General features: G+C 56.1%; 1 protein-coding gene and 1 long non-coding RNA gene across 4 annotated transcripts in view; one reads left to right on the forward strand and one right to left on the reverse strand.

The window, feature by feature from the left end:
- Positions 1–12,132, reverse strand: part of LOC130684402 (uncharacterized) — a 96,583-nt gene that overhangs the window by 21,950 nt on the left and 62,501 nt on the right. The window lies entirely within an intron of this gene.
- MYOM2 (myomesin 2) overlaps positions 4,268–12,132 on the forward strand; it is a 63,227-nt gene continuing 55,362 nt past the window's right edge. For all 3 annotated transcript variants that reach the window (XM_036898270.2, XM_036898269.2, XM_036898273.2), the window contains exons 1-5: positions 4,268–4,391; positions 5,323–5,478; positions 7,920–8,058; positions 8,198–8,358; positions 9,402–9,494. In XM_036898270.2, the coding sequence (XP_036754165.2) occupies positions 4,285–4,391; positions 5,323–5,478; positions 7,920–8,058; positions 8,198–8,358; positions 9,402–9,494 (656 nt within the window). In that variant the 5' untranslated portion in view covers positions 4,268–4,284. The remainder of the gene's footprint in view (positions 4,392–5,322; positions 5,479–7,919; positions 8,059–8,197; positions 8,359–9,401; positions 9,495–12,132) is intronic.

The raw sequence follows: 12,132 nt of genomic DNA on the forward strand, positions 1-12,132 counted from the left end.
GCTCTGGGGCTGCGAGGGCAGCAGGCCAGCCAGAGAAACTCCTGCTGGTCACGTCGTGGCTGTGAAGGGTTATTAGGAGGAACGCCTGAGAAATCAGGCTGCCGGAAATGAGACATGGCACCTTATAGGCTGGATCACTGATGATTTTACGAATTACTCTGTGATCATTAACTTTACTTTTGGTGCCGAGGGGTTTGTGCACAGCTCTGGGGAAACCAGTTCCCGGTGTGAATGAGCTTGGGTGACGTCTGTCTTGGGGGCGAGGGCTTAGTTCCTCGGGGGCACAGGCCAACGTGATGTGCCCGCTAATCCTTTTCGTCCCTCTGGAAAAGCTTTAATTCGGCATGTCCATTGCTTTGACAGTTTTAGCTGCACAGGGACAATTTCTTTCATTAAATGGAGGCAAATGTGCTGTAGTTCAAATGTTCCCACAAATGAAAACCCTTCTTGGTGACACAAAGGGTAGTTTCCAAACATTCTTCTAAGGAAACAATTAGGACTGAGCGTGTCCCAGCCGCACAGTCTCCTGTGCTCGGGAACAGGCTCAAGTTTCACTTCGGCGTCACAATTCCCTAGCGTGTCAGGGGCACACCGCGGGAGGTGGGGGGGGGACGGGAGCAGGCTGCGTGCAGAGGCCGAGCCCAGGGCGCAGTGCCTGCTCTGCCCGGACAAACTGGGTGCCCTATTTTGCCACCTGAACCCAGTTTCTGAGGAGGTAAGGTCGAGATGTGAGCAGGACAGTTGAGATCAGACCTGTCACGCTGTATGTAAATTCAGCCCTAATTTGTTGAGAAAACCCAAATGTGTGCATAGAGTGTCCCCTGCTCTGTGTCGTCCCATCATTGCTACAGCCTCCGATACTTCACACAGTCACAGAGTCACGCGCTTGAGGGAATGTGAGTTGCCACCCACCCCTCATTTTTCAGTGAGGCAAATTGAGGCCCTGGGTAGTGGACAGGCTGCTCAAGCTCGCTGCCCGAGTCCAACATCCCCTCGCCCCTTCCACCAGCGCGCTCGCATCAAAACCGTGTGGAGGAACAGCAGTTTCCCCAGAGCAGGGAGCAGGCAGGACATGGGTCACGCAGCAGAGGTGGCTTCCTGGAAGGGAGGATGACTCTGTGGAGTGGGGTGGGAAGCCAGGCTGCCTGGCCCTGTGATGCCCCTCAGCCTGGTGTCCCATGTAGCGTGGTGGCCTCAGCTGCCTTCTCGCCACGGCTTCTCGTAGTTGCCTTGCTGAGAGTAGGTGCTGATCCTGCAGGGAACATGCTTCCAGGATGTCCCGGGCTGGGGGCTCCTGGGATGGGAAGTTCTGACATCCCAGGCCAGTGGGGAGGGAAGGGCCAGAACCGTGCACAGCTCACATGGCCACAGAGTGGTGTGGGCTGGGGGCGACCCTGGTGCCCATCTGCCCTGGGCAGCAGCGAGTGGTGTGGGCTGGGGGCGACCCTGGTGCCCATCTGCCCTGGGCAGCAGAGAGGCGGAAGTGCGGGGGTCGGCTGCAGGAGGGTGGGTGCTTGCTGCCATCGCCAGAGCAGAGGCCCTGAGAGGCCCCTTCCTTCTGGGCAGTGGTCCCCCATTCAGGCCAGGCTGGTACGCATCAGGGGCTGCGGATGTCTGGAGTGAGAATCAGGTAGAGCCTGGCCAATAGCATTTGCTTGGAACCACCTCATTCTGAGTGCTGTCAGCTCAGTGTTGCACCCCGGGACAGAGGACACGTGTGGGTACAAAAGCAGCCGGTGATGGGTTCCTGGATTCCTGCTGAAGTCTGAGGGTATCTTGGGGGGAGTAGCTACAGAAAGCTCAGGAGTCAGGGCAGGGAACCCCAGAACCGCCACAGCAGGCGCTCATACACCGGGTGCCAGGCCCGCGAGAGGCCCTTTGGAGGGCCAGGTCACCAGGCTCTGCGTGGCATGCGCCCTCCCAGCCGTGCCCGTTCAGAACCAGCGCTCCCGTCAGGTGCGGCCTGTCCCCTCTGGGGGGCCAGCTGCCAGTTTAAGCATCTCGCAATAGCTCATCCTCTTATCACTAGGCCATTTTGGGACTCTTCCCTTGGCCAAGAGATATGAGCGGATCTGAAGGTGACTCCACTTAGACACGACTGTGTGCCCACTTGGGCCGTGGCCACCTGGCACAGGAGCACCTGCGGGACACGCTCTGGGTTTGTGCTGTACAGAGTCTTCCTGTGTGAGTGCAGGTGCATCAGGGACGTCTTGAGAGGACACTGGCTGAGAGGTGGACTGTGCACCCCAGTGCGGTCTGACTTCAGGGAGCCTCCCAGTGCACGGGCGGACCCCAGAGCCAGCAAGTGGAATGCACGCGATTCTGGGCAGGGAGCTTGTCTTTACCCTGCCCTTGATTAACTCATTGGAAATACTGTTGACCACGGAGGTGCAGGGCGGGATATTTCCAGTGTTCAAGTGATGGATGCATTTTTTCCAGAGCCCTTTTCCTGCAGATGGGATTCAGCCTGACAACAATGCCCAATAGTGTGACGGGGCCACTGCCAGTTTGGGCTGTCGCTGCTCCATCCCAAGCAGTGCCAATCATTGTGCAGATTCATGCAGAATTCCAGAGTCAGGGAGACAAAAAGTTAGCCTCATCAAGGTGCTGGAGTCGTAACTCGACCCCAGGTCTATCAGATGCCAGAATCTGTGTGCTGGGCCTCCTTGTGTATTATATACATACATGTAATCTCTCCTTCAAAGGCTCGGTGGGGTGGAGGAGCTATGTTTTCACCGTGTTCCATCTCATTTTGTGTTTATAATCAGTTTATAAACGGCCATGCTGCAGAACACAAGCCAGACCCTAGTGGACCTGCAGTGGCCACTTGACTAGTGGATTTTTAAGAGGAAATACTGGGATAAGTTAGTGTAACTATGTATAAAAGGCCTAGAAATGGAAGTCTGATGACCTTTGGTGGGCCAGCCCTTTCTGTTTTGGGGGGAATCATTCTCCTCTCTGGCCACTGCGACCCCCACCCTCCTCTGTAGAATAGAGATTTGGACTATCCCTAAGGATCTCCCCAAACTCTTTAATTCTGAGATTCTAGGAAATTACAGTGTGAGGAGAATCGATCATGAAGAGTATGTTTGGGCAGATTATGTATTTGGTAGGTCTTCTGACATCTACCCGAGGATCTGAACAGTGGTGGGCAGTGAGGGCGGCAGCTGTCTCGTCTCCGAGCAGGGCCTGGGCATCTTCCGCCCTGGTCTCCATCCCGCTGTCTCCTGGTGCCAGGCCTTGCCTATGAGTTCTTTCTTTAAATTGGGGCAGATTATTCTAATGTAAACACAAACAACAGAAATGGAGTTCAGATTTGGAGTTCTTTTGCACCTTCATTTGGGATGTTAATAATCAGAGACTTAGGAATACTGTCTACCATTCTTAGAAAGGACTCGAGTAGCCCAGTAAGCTGGCATTTTATTTATTTTGGGGCAATTATGCAGCAAATGGCCATGTCCAGTGCCTGCCGTGCATCACACTCCAGATGGCAGGCCGTAGGACCATCTCCACACTCCCTTGTTTTGGGAGAATTCAACCGAAATATGCCTGCTTCCCCACATTGCCAGGCTTCATGCTGGGTTCATCTCTGCACCCTGCCCATCCCACCCGTCCGTTCATGTGCCCTTACATGTGCCCCTCCATGTGTGTGGCCTGTCCCATGTGTCCCCTTTTGTGTGCCTCTCTGTATGTGGGGCTGTTCTGTGTGCCCATCCTGTGTGTGCTGCATTCTGCATGCCCCATTCTGTGTGCCCCTATGTGCGCATGCCCCATCCTTTGTGCCCATGTGGCCTGTTCTGTGGGTCCGTCCCGTGGGCCCCTGTCCCGTGTGCCCCTGTCCCATGTGCCCCTCCATGCGTGCCCATTATGTGTGCCCCCAGAGCTGTGCCTCTGCCCATCCTTGGACTTCCAGGGTCTGCCGGCCTCCCTAGTCTGCTGTGATTGCTTCTGTCCTCACACCTCACTGTGCCTCCACCGCCCTGTGAGGTTTTCTGTAAATACATGTTGAGCTCATTGAATGAACATATGGCCCAGTCTTCTCATTTTTATGAAAGCAAAGAAGAAATGACGTCAGCTTAGTAGGCGTCCTGACTCCAAGCCCAACATCGTTTTCACCTTTGACCTTTCCTTTGCTCTACCTGCCCTGCTCCCAGGCATTTTATTAATTGGGGTTGATTTTCCCCTTGAGAACAATGTACGGTGTTCAGGTCATCACTGCAGGCACGAGACCGCTTTGCTTGGACTCAGCGCCTGGTTGCTGTCCCTTCACAGGTGTGTACAGACATGTCTCTTGTCGCTGTGCCCTACTACCAAAAGCAGCACAAACACTTTGACCAGTCCTACCGCAACATTCACACCCGGTACCTTCTGGACGAATATGCAGCGAAAAGGTAAGTGGACACAGAGCTTGGATTATGGGTGTCTGATGTGTAAAAGCAGGAAGCTTTATTGAGTCCCCTGGAACCTGGAGATGACCTGGAGCGGGTCAGGGATGGCAATGCCCCCGATGCCCGTGTCCAGCGCCACAGGAGAGAGGTGGCTGCTGTCCCGGCTGTGGGGCAAACTGCATGCGAGAGCTGCCTGGCATCCTGGTGGGTCCCACTGGGTCCCGGTGGATCCTGGTAGGTCCCAGTGGGTCCTGGTGGACTGGCTCTGAGCCCCTGGCGTAGGTCATGTAGATAGGGACTTTTGTGTAATGCTCATTAGCTGCACTCTTCATACATCTTCCAGAATTTGCCTCAAAAGGGCCAGAAGGGAAGGGCGGGCAATCAGGAGGAAGCCAGTGGGCAGGGTGTCAGTGGGAGGGAGGTTATTGGGAGGCAAGGTGAAGACCAGGCGGAAGCCGTTGTCAGCAGTAGTAATAAATGCGGCAGGAATGGTTTCATCGTGCCCAGTGCGTGGTGTCAGCCGTCTCCGCGGCGCCCTTGGGAGGTTCAGCGGCCTGGGGAGCAGTGCTGGGCCCACCAGGGAGGAGGGGAGTGCTGGCGTGGCCTGGGTGGCCCCGGGGCTCGCACCTGTCCCCAGCGCAGGGTCCTTGTATTTCGTTGCCATTCCTGTAACAAACACAGCCACACAGCCACGGGGCCTACCAGCAGCTGTGGGGCGGTCAGGCCCGTTCCCGTACGTGCGATGGGGGTGTCGGCCCAGGGCCGGGGCAGCCCCACCGCCCCCGAGGGCGTCTCCCCACAGGACCGCACGTGCACGCGCGGCTGGTTTGTGTGCGCCGCGTGTTCAAGGGTGGACGGAGGGGGGGGGGGGCGGAGGGAGCGTGGTTGTCCCGGCAACCGCGTGCCCTCTTCCCCCGCCCGGTCCCCGCCCCAGGCGCGCGTCTACGCAGGCGTCTTCCAGGAGCGCTTCCGTCGGGCAGTCGTCCCGCGCGGCGTCCGGCCCGGCCGTCGGGGGCACCGTCTGCAGGCTCTGCGCCAAGAGGGTGGGCGCGGCGTTGCAGGAGGAGGAGGAGCAAGAGCGCCAACGAAGGTAGGCGGGCGCCGGGGTGGCGGGGACGCGGCTGGGGCGGGGGCGCGGCGCGCGCGCGCTGGGGGCTGATTCCCCGCGGCCGCCGGCCCGGGCGTCTGCCCCCAGTCCTGCCCCCGCCCTGCGGAGCAGCGCCGGCCCCACGTGACCCCCAGCCGCCTAGGCCGGGACCCCGGGCTGCAGGGGCCGCACGAGCATCCTCCGTGGACGCCTCCTTCGCACCTGTGTCCGGCGCGTCTGCTCCTGCGGTTCCTGGAAAATTTTCTCTTTTGCTCTAAAACACTTCCAACCTAAGGAATAAGGCGATCTGGGTAAACATGATTCATTCCGAAAGTGGCACTATAGCTCAGGAATCTGTTTAGTTAAAAACAGTCAAAAAGATGAGCCACTACTTTCAAAAACTTGCGTTGGAAACGCCTTACGGGAGTTTTGTCCGGTAAATGGATGGTATTGTAAAACGAAGACTTCTCGCGTAAAATAATCACTTTACAATGAATATGCTATAAAAATCTGGATTTTTATGTATTGGATTATTTAACAAAGGGTTCCACCCATGTTTAAGGTTTTGGGCTGGGAATTGAGAAAGCTGGGCTTTCTCATTTTATTTTGATTTGTTTTTATCAACTCTATCTTAGCCTGACCTCAAACATGTCGCATAAACTTCCTGTTCCTCAAACTCCCCAGGGGTGAGAGAGGGGAGAGTCACCTTGTATTGATTTGAACGGCCAGGGAGTGTGTTAACCTAATTCACGTGGCTTCAGCCAAAATGACTTTGGTGCCATCTGGTCCCTGGGAGGCGCTCATTCATTCCTCTTCAGGTGTGAGCGCCCTTGGGCGGGTGCGGAGGAAGGCCAGCCAGCACCCGCCTCGGGAGTACCTCTCTCCATGTTTCTGTAGGAGGAGGCTGCAGAATTTTCTGGAATTCTGCATCAAACTGAAACGCCCCAAATGCCTACCACCAGGCCTTAGATACCTGCTGTGTGAAGTACTGCCCCATCACGGGTGTTGTGGGGTCCTGGGAAGGGACCTGGGTTTGGGGGCCTGGGGACCGGCCCGGGCCTGCACCTTGGGATGCTGCCTGTGGCTGTTGGTCGGGTTGTTTTCCTGCAGGCCTCTGTCCCTTCCCAGCAGTGCTTGCGCTTCCTGGTCCCCCTACTCACCAGCTCACCTCTCCCTGGACATTTAGTAGGCGCTTGCCGTGTACAGTAATCTGAGGAACCTAGAGAGACGCAGCCAACCCTGTCTCTCAGGGAACCTTTGTTCCCACAGGCCGTGGGGCCTCAAGCAGCCTGAAACATGAGCAGATTATCACAATCCAGGCTGTGAGAGGCCTGCAGAGAGTTTGGGGTTCAGACAGAAGTGGGGATCAGGAATGGCAGCAGGGAGAGGTGGCTTTTGGGATGGGCTTGAAGGAAGGACAGAAGCAGATGGGGTGGAGGGCTCACCCGGATGCATCAGGCAGTCAGTGGGTGAACGGGCCAGCAGGTGTCCTGGCCTGGGGGCCTTGGGGAGGGCTGGGTGGACAGGGCACCCAGGTGAGAGGGCACCCAGGTGAGAGGGCACCCCGGCAGGAGGGGCCTGTGAAAGGCCCAAAAGGATGGCCTCTGGGCAGTGGGGCAGGGCCTCCCCCACTGTCTCTCCGGGGGAGGAAACTGCATTGCGGTTTGAGCCTTGTCATTTCCCTGGAACACGGACTTCTTTCTTATCTATATCTGCTAATTCAGAGGCTCCAACTCGGTCTTAAATACACTCAGAAGCGGCCCCACACCCCCCCCCAAAAGAGGCTTGTTTCCGTGCTGCTGTGCAGAAGGCTCACACACAGGGCTTGGCTTCCCCACGCTTTTTAATACTGGAGCCAGCTTCAAACAGGCCTTCGCCCAGAGGCTCCCAGCCACTGCGTCTCGGGGCCCTGGGGGCAGCGGGACTCACGTGCGAACGGGGCCTGTGTCCCGGAAAGGCTGCAGTTTGCTCGCCCCTGCAGGGTCCTCCCAGGGCTCTGCTGCGTGGGGCTCGCCCTGTGTACTGGGTGACCCGTCGCAGTTTCTAGGGCCTCTCAGGCTGTCTGATCTCTGGCCCTGCTTGTTCCTGCGCCCGCACATGAGGGGCACTTCTGGTGTTTCCCGGGCAGAAGTGAAGACAGTGTGTGGCTCCTCTGAGCAGCACTGGGCCAGGCCCGGGCAGGTGTCACCGCCACCCCCCGGGGAAGCCAAGCCGGAGCCTGCCTGTATTTTATTCGAAAGCCACACACCTGCGCTCTTTACACTGCTTCATGTGAGGCGTTACCTCACTCGCCCATAGGTAGTCTTGAAAGAAAGATAAAAATAAGCGGAAATGGCATTTCTCCGTTCTTGTTGCCTCGCCCGTGAGGAGCTCCCAGGAGCACATCCCGTCCTCAGCCCTCCAGCGTGCCTACCTCGAGAATGGTGCCACTCTCCCCACTGCAGGTACCAGTCCGTGGTGGCTTCGTACGGGGAAGCCAAGCGGCAGCGTTTCCTCCGTGAGCTGGCGCAGCTGGAGGAGGACGTGCACCTGGCGCGCTCCCACGCCCAGGGCCAGCTGGACAAGCACGCTGTCCAGCACATGGTAGGAGGGCCTCCTGTCTCCGTGACAGGCAGCACGGGGCATGTGGGTCAGCACGACGTGGCCCGAGGGAGGGAGCCTTGCTTGCCCGTGAAGCGTGCCCTCTGTGTCCTGCGCTGACCCGTCCTTTCTCCCGGGACAGGTGGCGGACAGGCTGGCCTGGGAGAGGTACTCGTTCAAGGAGGAGCGCATGAGCAGAGCCCCCGAGATCCTGGTGCGCCTGAGGTCCCACACCGTCTGGGAGAAAATGTCTGTGAAGCTCTGCTTCACAGTGCAGGGCTTCCCCACGCCTGTGGTGCAGTGGTGAGTGGGGTCTGTCCCCGGGACCGGGGGGGGGGCCGTACTGAACATTCTTCTGGGACCTGGCAACAGCTGGCCCCCATGCACACAGGAAGACAGACCCACATGCACGCGGCCTGTTCCATAGGCCACTGAGCTTGGGAATATACTTATAAAAACTCTTAGACTGTCCACCGTAAATGCAATGCCGGCATTTTTATTTCAGTGAAATTAACTCAGCTGACTGTCCAGAGGGTTTTTCTTAAGAGTTCCCTGAAGTGACCCCATGTTTATGTGAGCGGCTCTGTTTTTAGTTATGTGAAGACTTACACGTGGAGCTCTGAGCACCGAGGCACTAGGCTTGGTGCTGTGGGTAATTGAACCTTGTGGTGTCACAGGATCAAGTCACTGAGCCCCACAGACCTGTTTCAACATCTGTTGCATATGTAGGTTCATTTGTTTTCCCATTTGCTGGAAGTTGTCATAAAGTCTCCTAGGTTTGTGGCTTCTACAAAAGGTGTAAGCATTTTCCTTGTGACCTGGACTGGGACTCTCAGCAGCATGTCAGGAAACAGTGGCGCTGTGCTGAGGCTGTTCACGAGGCTGACCTGGGAGGCCGAGGCCCGCCCGCTGTGCACTGCAGGAGGGACCTGGGGTGGGGATCGGACGATTCCTCTGGGCAGGCTCCCATGTGGCCAGACCCTGCAGGACGTGCCCTGACCACCCCAGCTACATGGTGGCCCAGATGGGATGGTCGGAGACCCGACTACCACTGGTAATGTGTTTTCCCTCATGGAATGAAATGTCCTGAACCCCTAACAAAGGTTCCGGCTTTGGGCACACACTGTCACAGGTGGGGGTTGCCCGGGTGGTCTAACTTCTGCGGGAGCTTCTCTCCTGCACTGCAGGTGTGGGCCCTGGGCCTTCCTGTAGCTTCTCCCCAGCCGCCCACCAGCCCATGATGCCAGGAGGAGGCCCTTGCAGGAGCTCAGGGAGGGCAGAGAAAGCTGGGACAAAATGCAGAACCTGTCCTTCTTTGCCCTAAAACGAGTGTTTCCCTCGTGCAGGTATAAAGATGGCAGTTTGATCTGCCAAGCAGCCGAGCCAGGCAGGTACAGAATCGAGAGCAAGTACGGCGTGCACACTCTGGAGATCAACAGGTGAGGCCCTGGGGGCACGGCGGGGCCTCCGTGCATAGTCACGTCCCAGATGCAGAAGTCCAGCTTAGACAGGTCAGGTCCCTGTGTGCGCTGTGTGTGGCTTTATGGTATTTCTGAGGTGACTTAATTGGCGATAGAAGCTGCCCTTCATTATTTTTGGTGTGGGGCAGAGGGGTGCAGGTGCAGAAGCTCTGTCCAGGCTCCCGGCCGGGAATGGGGGTAAATGGGCTAAGGAAGGGGGAGGTCATCCAGCTGTGAGAATCGGGTCCATGCCTGTGTAGGGGCCGCACCCCTTGCCAGGCTTGACTAGCAGCCCCAGCAGGCAGCCTCTTCACAGAAATGTAGCCTTTGTTTTTTCTCATGAGTTGAGAAAAAGGCAGAATGCAGGCTAGTAAGAGGAGACCTGGTTAGTCCCAACATCTGGCATCTGTGTGTCAGTCTGTGGAGCCTCCCTTGGTCCTGCAGAACACACACATGTAAACATAGGTAATTCCTTTTTTTTTTTTTTTTACAAACCTGAAATTTGCTGTTCTTTTTCTCTATGTACATGGATTTTATTTTTTACAGAAAGATCATGGCACCTTTTCTCGCGAACAGCACGTGAATTATAGAGTAACCGGGAGGCAGGATGTGCGGGGCCTGGGGGGGTGCCTGTGCAGGGCTGGGGTGCTGTGCTGTGCCACTGGGGGGCCAGGTGGGCCTCTGCTGAGATGTCTGATGATTTAGGCTCGTAGGAGATGGATGAAGAGCGGGGAACCGAGGGGTTGGCTGTCATGGAGGCCCCAGAGGGGGGTGGGAGGCTCTGGGCTGAGGGTCTGAAGCCTGTTTGGGTCGTGTCAGACCCTGTAGGTGTCTCAAGGACGTTGACTTTTACTCGGGCAGAGGGGCCTTCAGAGGAGAGGCATTTCAAGGCGTGACTCTGATTAGGGGCGGAGGTGGGACAGCTGCTGGGAGCTTTGCTGAAACCCAGGAATGTGCCGGGCTTGGACGCGGGTGGGAGCAGTAGGGTGCGGAGAGGGGCGTGGGTCCTGCCGAGTCTGGAGGGAGACCAGTAGGACTGGCTGATGGATCGACTCAGTGTCGGTGGGAACGAGGTGGCATGCACAGTCCCCAAGTCCTGGGCCCATATGTCAGGCAGGGTGAGGGAGGCCGGAGGGGCCTGCCCAGTGCGTGTGGAGTGCGGAGTCTCCTGGCCCCTTATTGCAGTTTGCAAGAGTAATTTTCTCTCCTTTGTTTCCCAAGTTTGTGGAAATGTTAATAGACCGTAAGCCATAGTTTCCAGGAGGAGGAGGACATTTTCCTTCATTTTGGAGAAAACATTTATTTTCAGGGGCGTGTTTCCTGATCGGGGTGCCCGGGGACTGGTTAGGACAGTTTTAGTCAGCAACTCCCTTGTTTCCAGGCTGTACTTTAATAATTGTCTGAAAAAGAAAAGCCGTCTCCCTTTCTCAAGTTATAGAAAAGTCGTGGTCACATGGGGTTGGGGAAAACATAGGCTCTGGACCGCAGGCACTAATAAGTAGCAAAGGCCTGGGGTACCATGAGCACACGACCCGGGTCGCGGACCCAGGTCTCCTTGGACAAGCTTGTTTCTGGTGTAAATGTGCAAATATTCAAGGCATTTGGGAAGAGGAAATTCAAGAGACTTTTCTCTCAACATTTTGGTCCGTATTAGGACATTTTCCATAGATGCAAAGTGAATATTCTTCAGAAAAAGAGCAGTGCAGATGGCCACAAGTCACAGCCCATCCCAGCTGCTCATGTCAAACTGCTGAGGTACCGCCATGTGACCCAAGTCCAGTTCAGGGATGAGGAATGTGCCGGCCCCGCCCCGCACTGGCTCGGGAACGAGCGTTTCCTTCTGTTACAGGGTGACATTTACTCCTATGAATATTCTTTGGCCACTGTCTCCAAATTCTTGAAGTGCCAAAAAGGAAGCTTATGACCCTTTGTTACTGTTTGAATCTAACCTGTAATTGACACGATTTTATACACTCACAAGATTTTCTCTTGGGACTTCTAATGTGAGTTCTATTTCTTCAAAGAATTTTAATGTTCTCATGTTTGTGTAGAAGTGTTTAGAGCAATCTATCTTGTATTTTGTTTGTAGGGCCACCAGTGCCCAGTGCTTCCGAACAATTTTAGCCCCGACCTCTTCTTGCGCTTTATTTTTAGACTTTGATATTCAAATTCTAAGTGGAGTCAAACTTTAAGTCCAGCTTCAACACCACCTGTAGTTGGGGACGTGGGACCTCGTGCCCCAGGAGAACTCGGTGTGCCCCTGAACACGCCTGCCCCTCCTCCACATAGATGGGGTTCGTGCATTTCTGCCATGGTGTGGTTTGAGGGACACCTCATATAGTGACATCAGGGTGCCAGGGTGCCATGGAAGTTCGTGAAAACTTGAGACCAGGGGCAATTCTGTCTATTCTGGGAACCTGTCCAAACAGAAAATAAAATGCTCTGCCCCTGATCGCTTGCTTGCAGTTTTCCACACATGAAGGAAAGGCTGGAATTAGACAGAGGGCCGGCTAAATGCTGTGTCTCAGCGCGGCCTCGGGAAGCAGAGTCCCCCTGGCATGCGGCGGCTGCCCGTGGACGGGACTAAGCCAGGCGTGTCTCCTCCAGCCCTGCCTGC

Source organism: Manis pentadactyla, chromosome 7 (genome assembly GCF_030020395.1).
Source record: "Manis pentadactyla isolate mManPen7 chromosome 7, mManPen7.hap1, whole genome shotgun sequence".
In the NCBI taxonomy this organism is placed as follows: Eukaryota; Metazoa; Chordata; class Mammalia; order Pholidota; family Manidae; genus Manis; species Manis pentadactyla.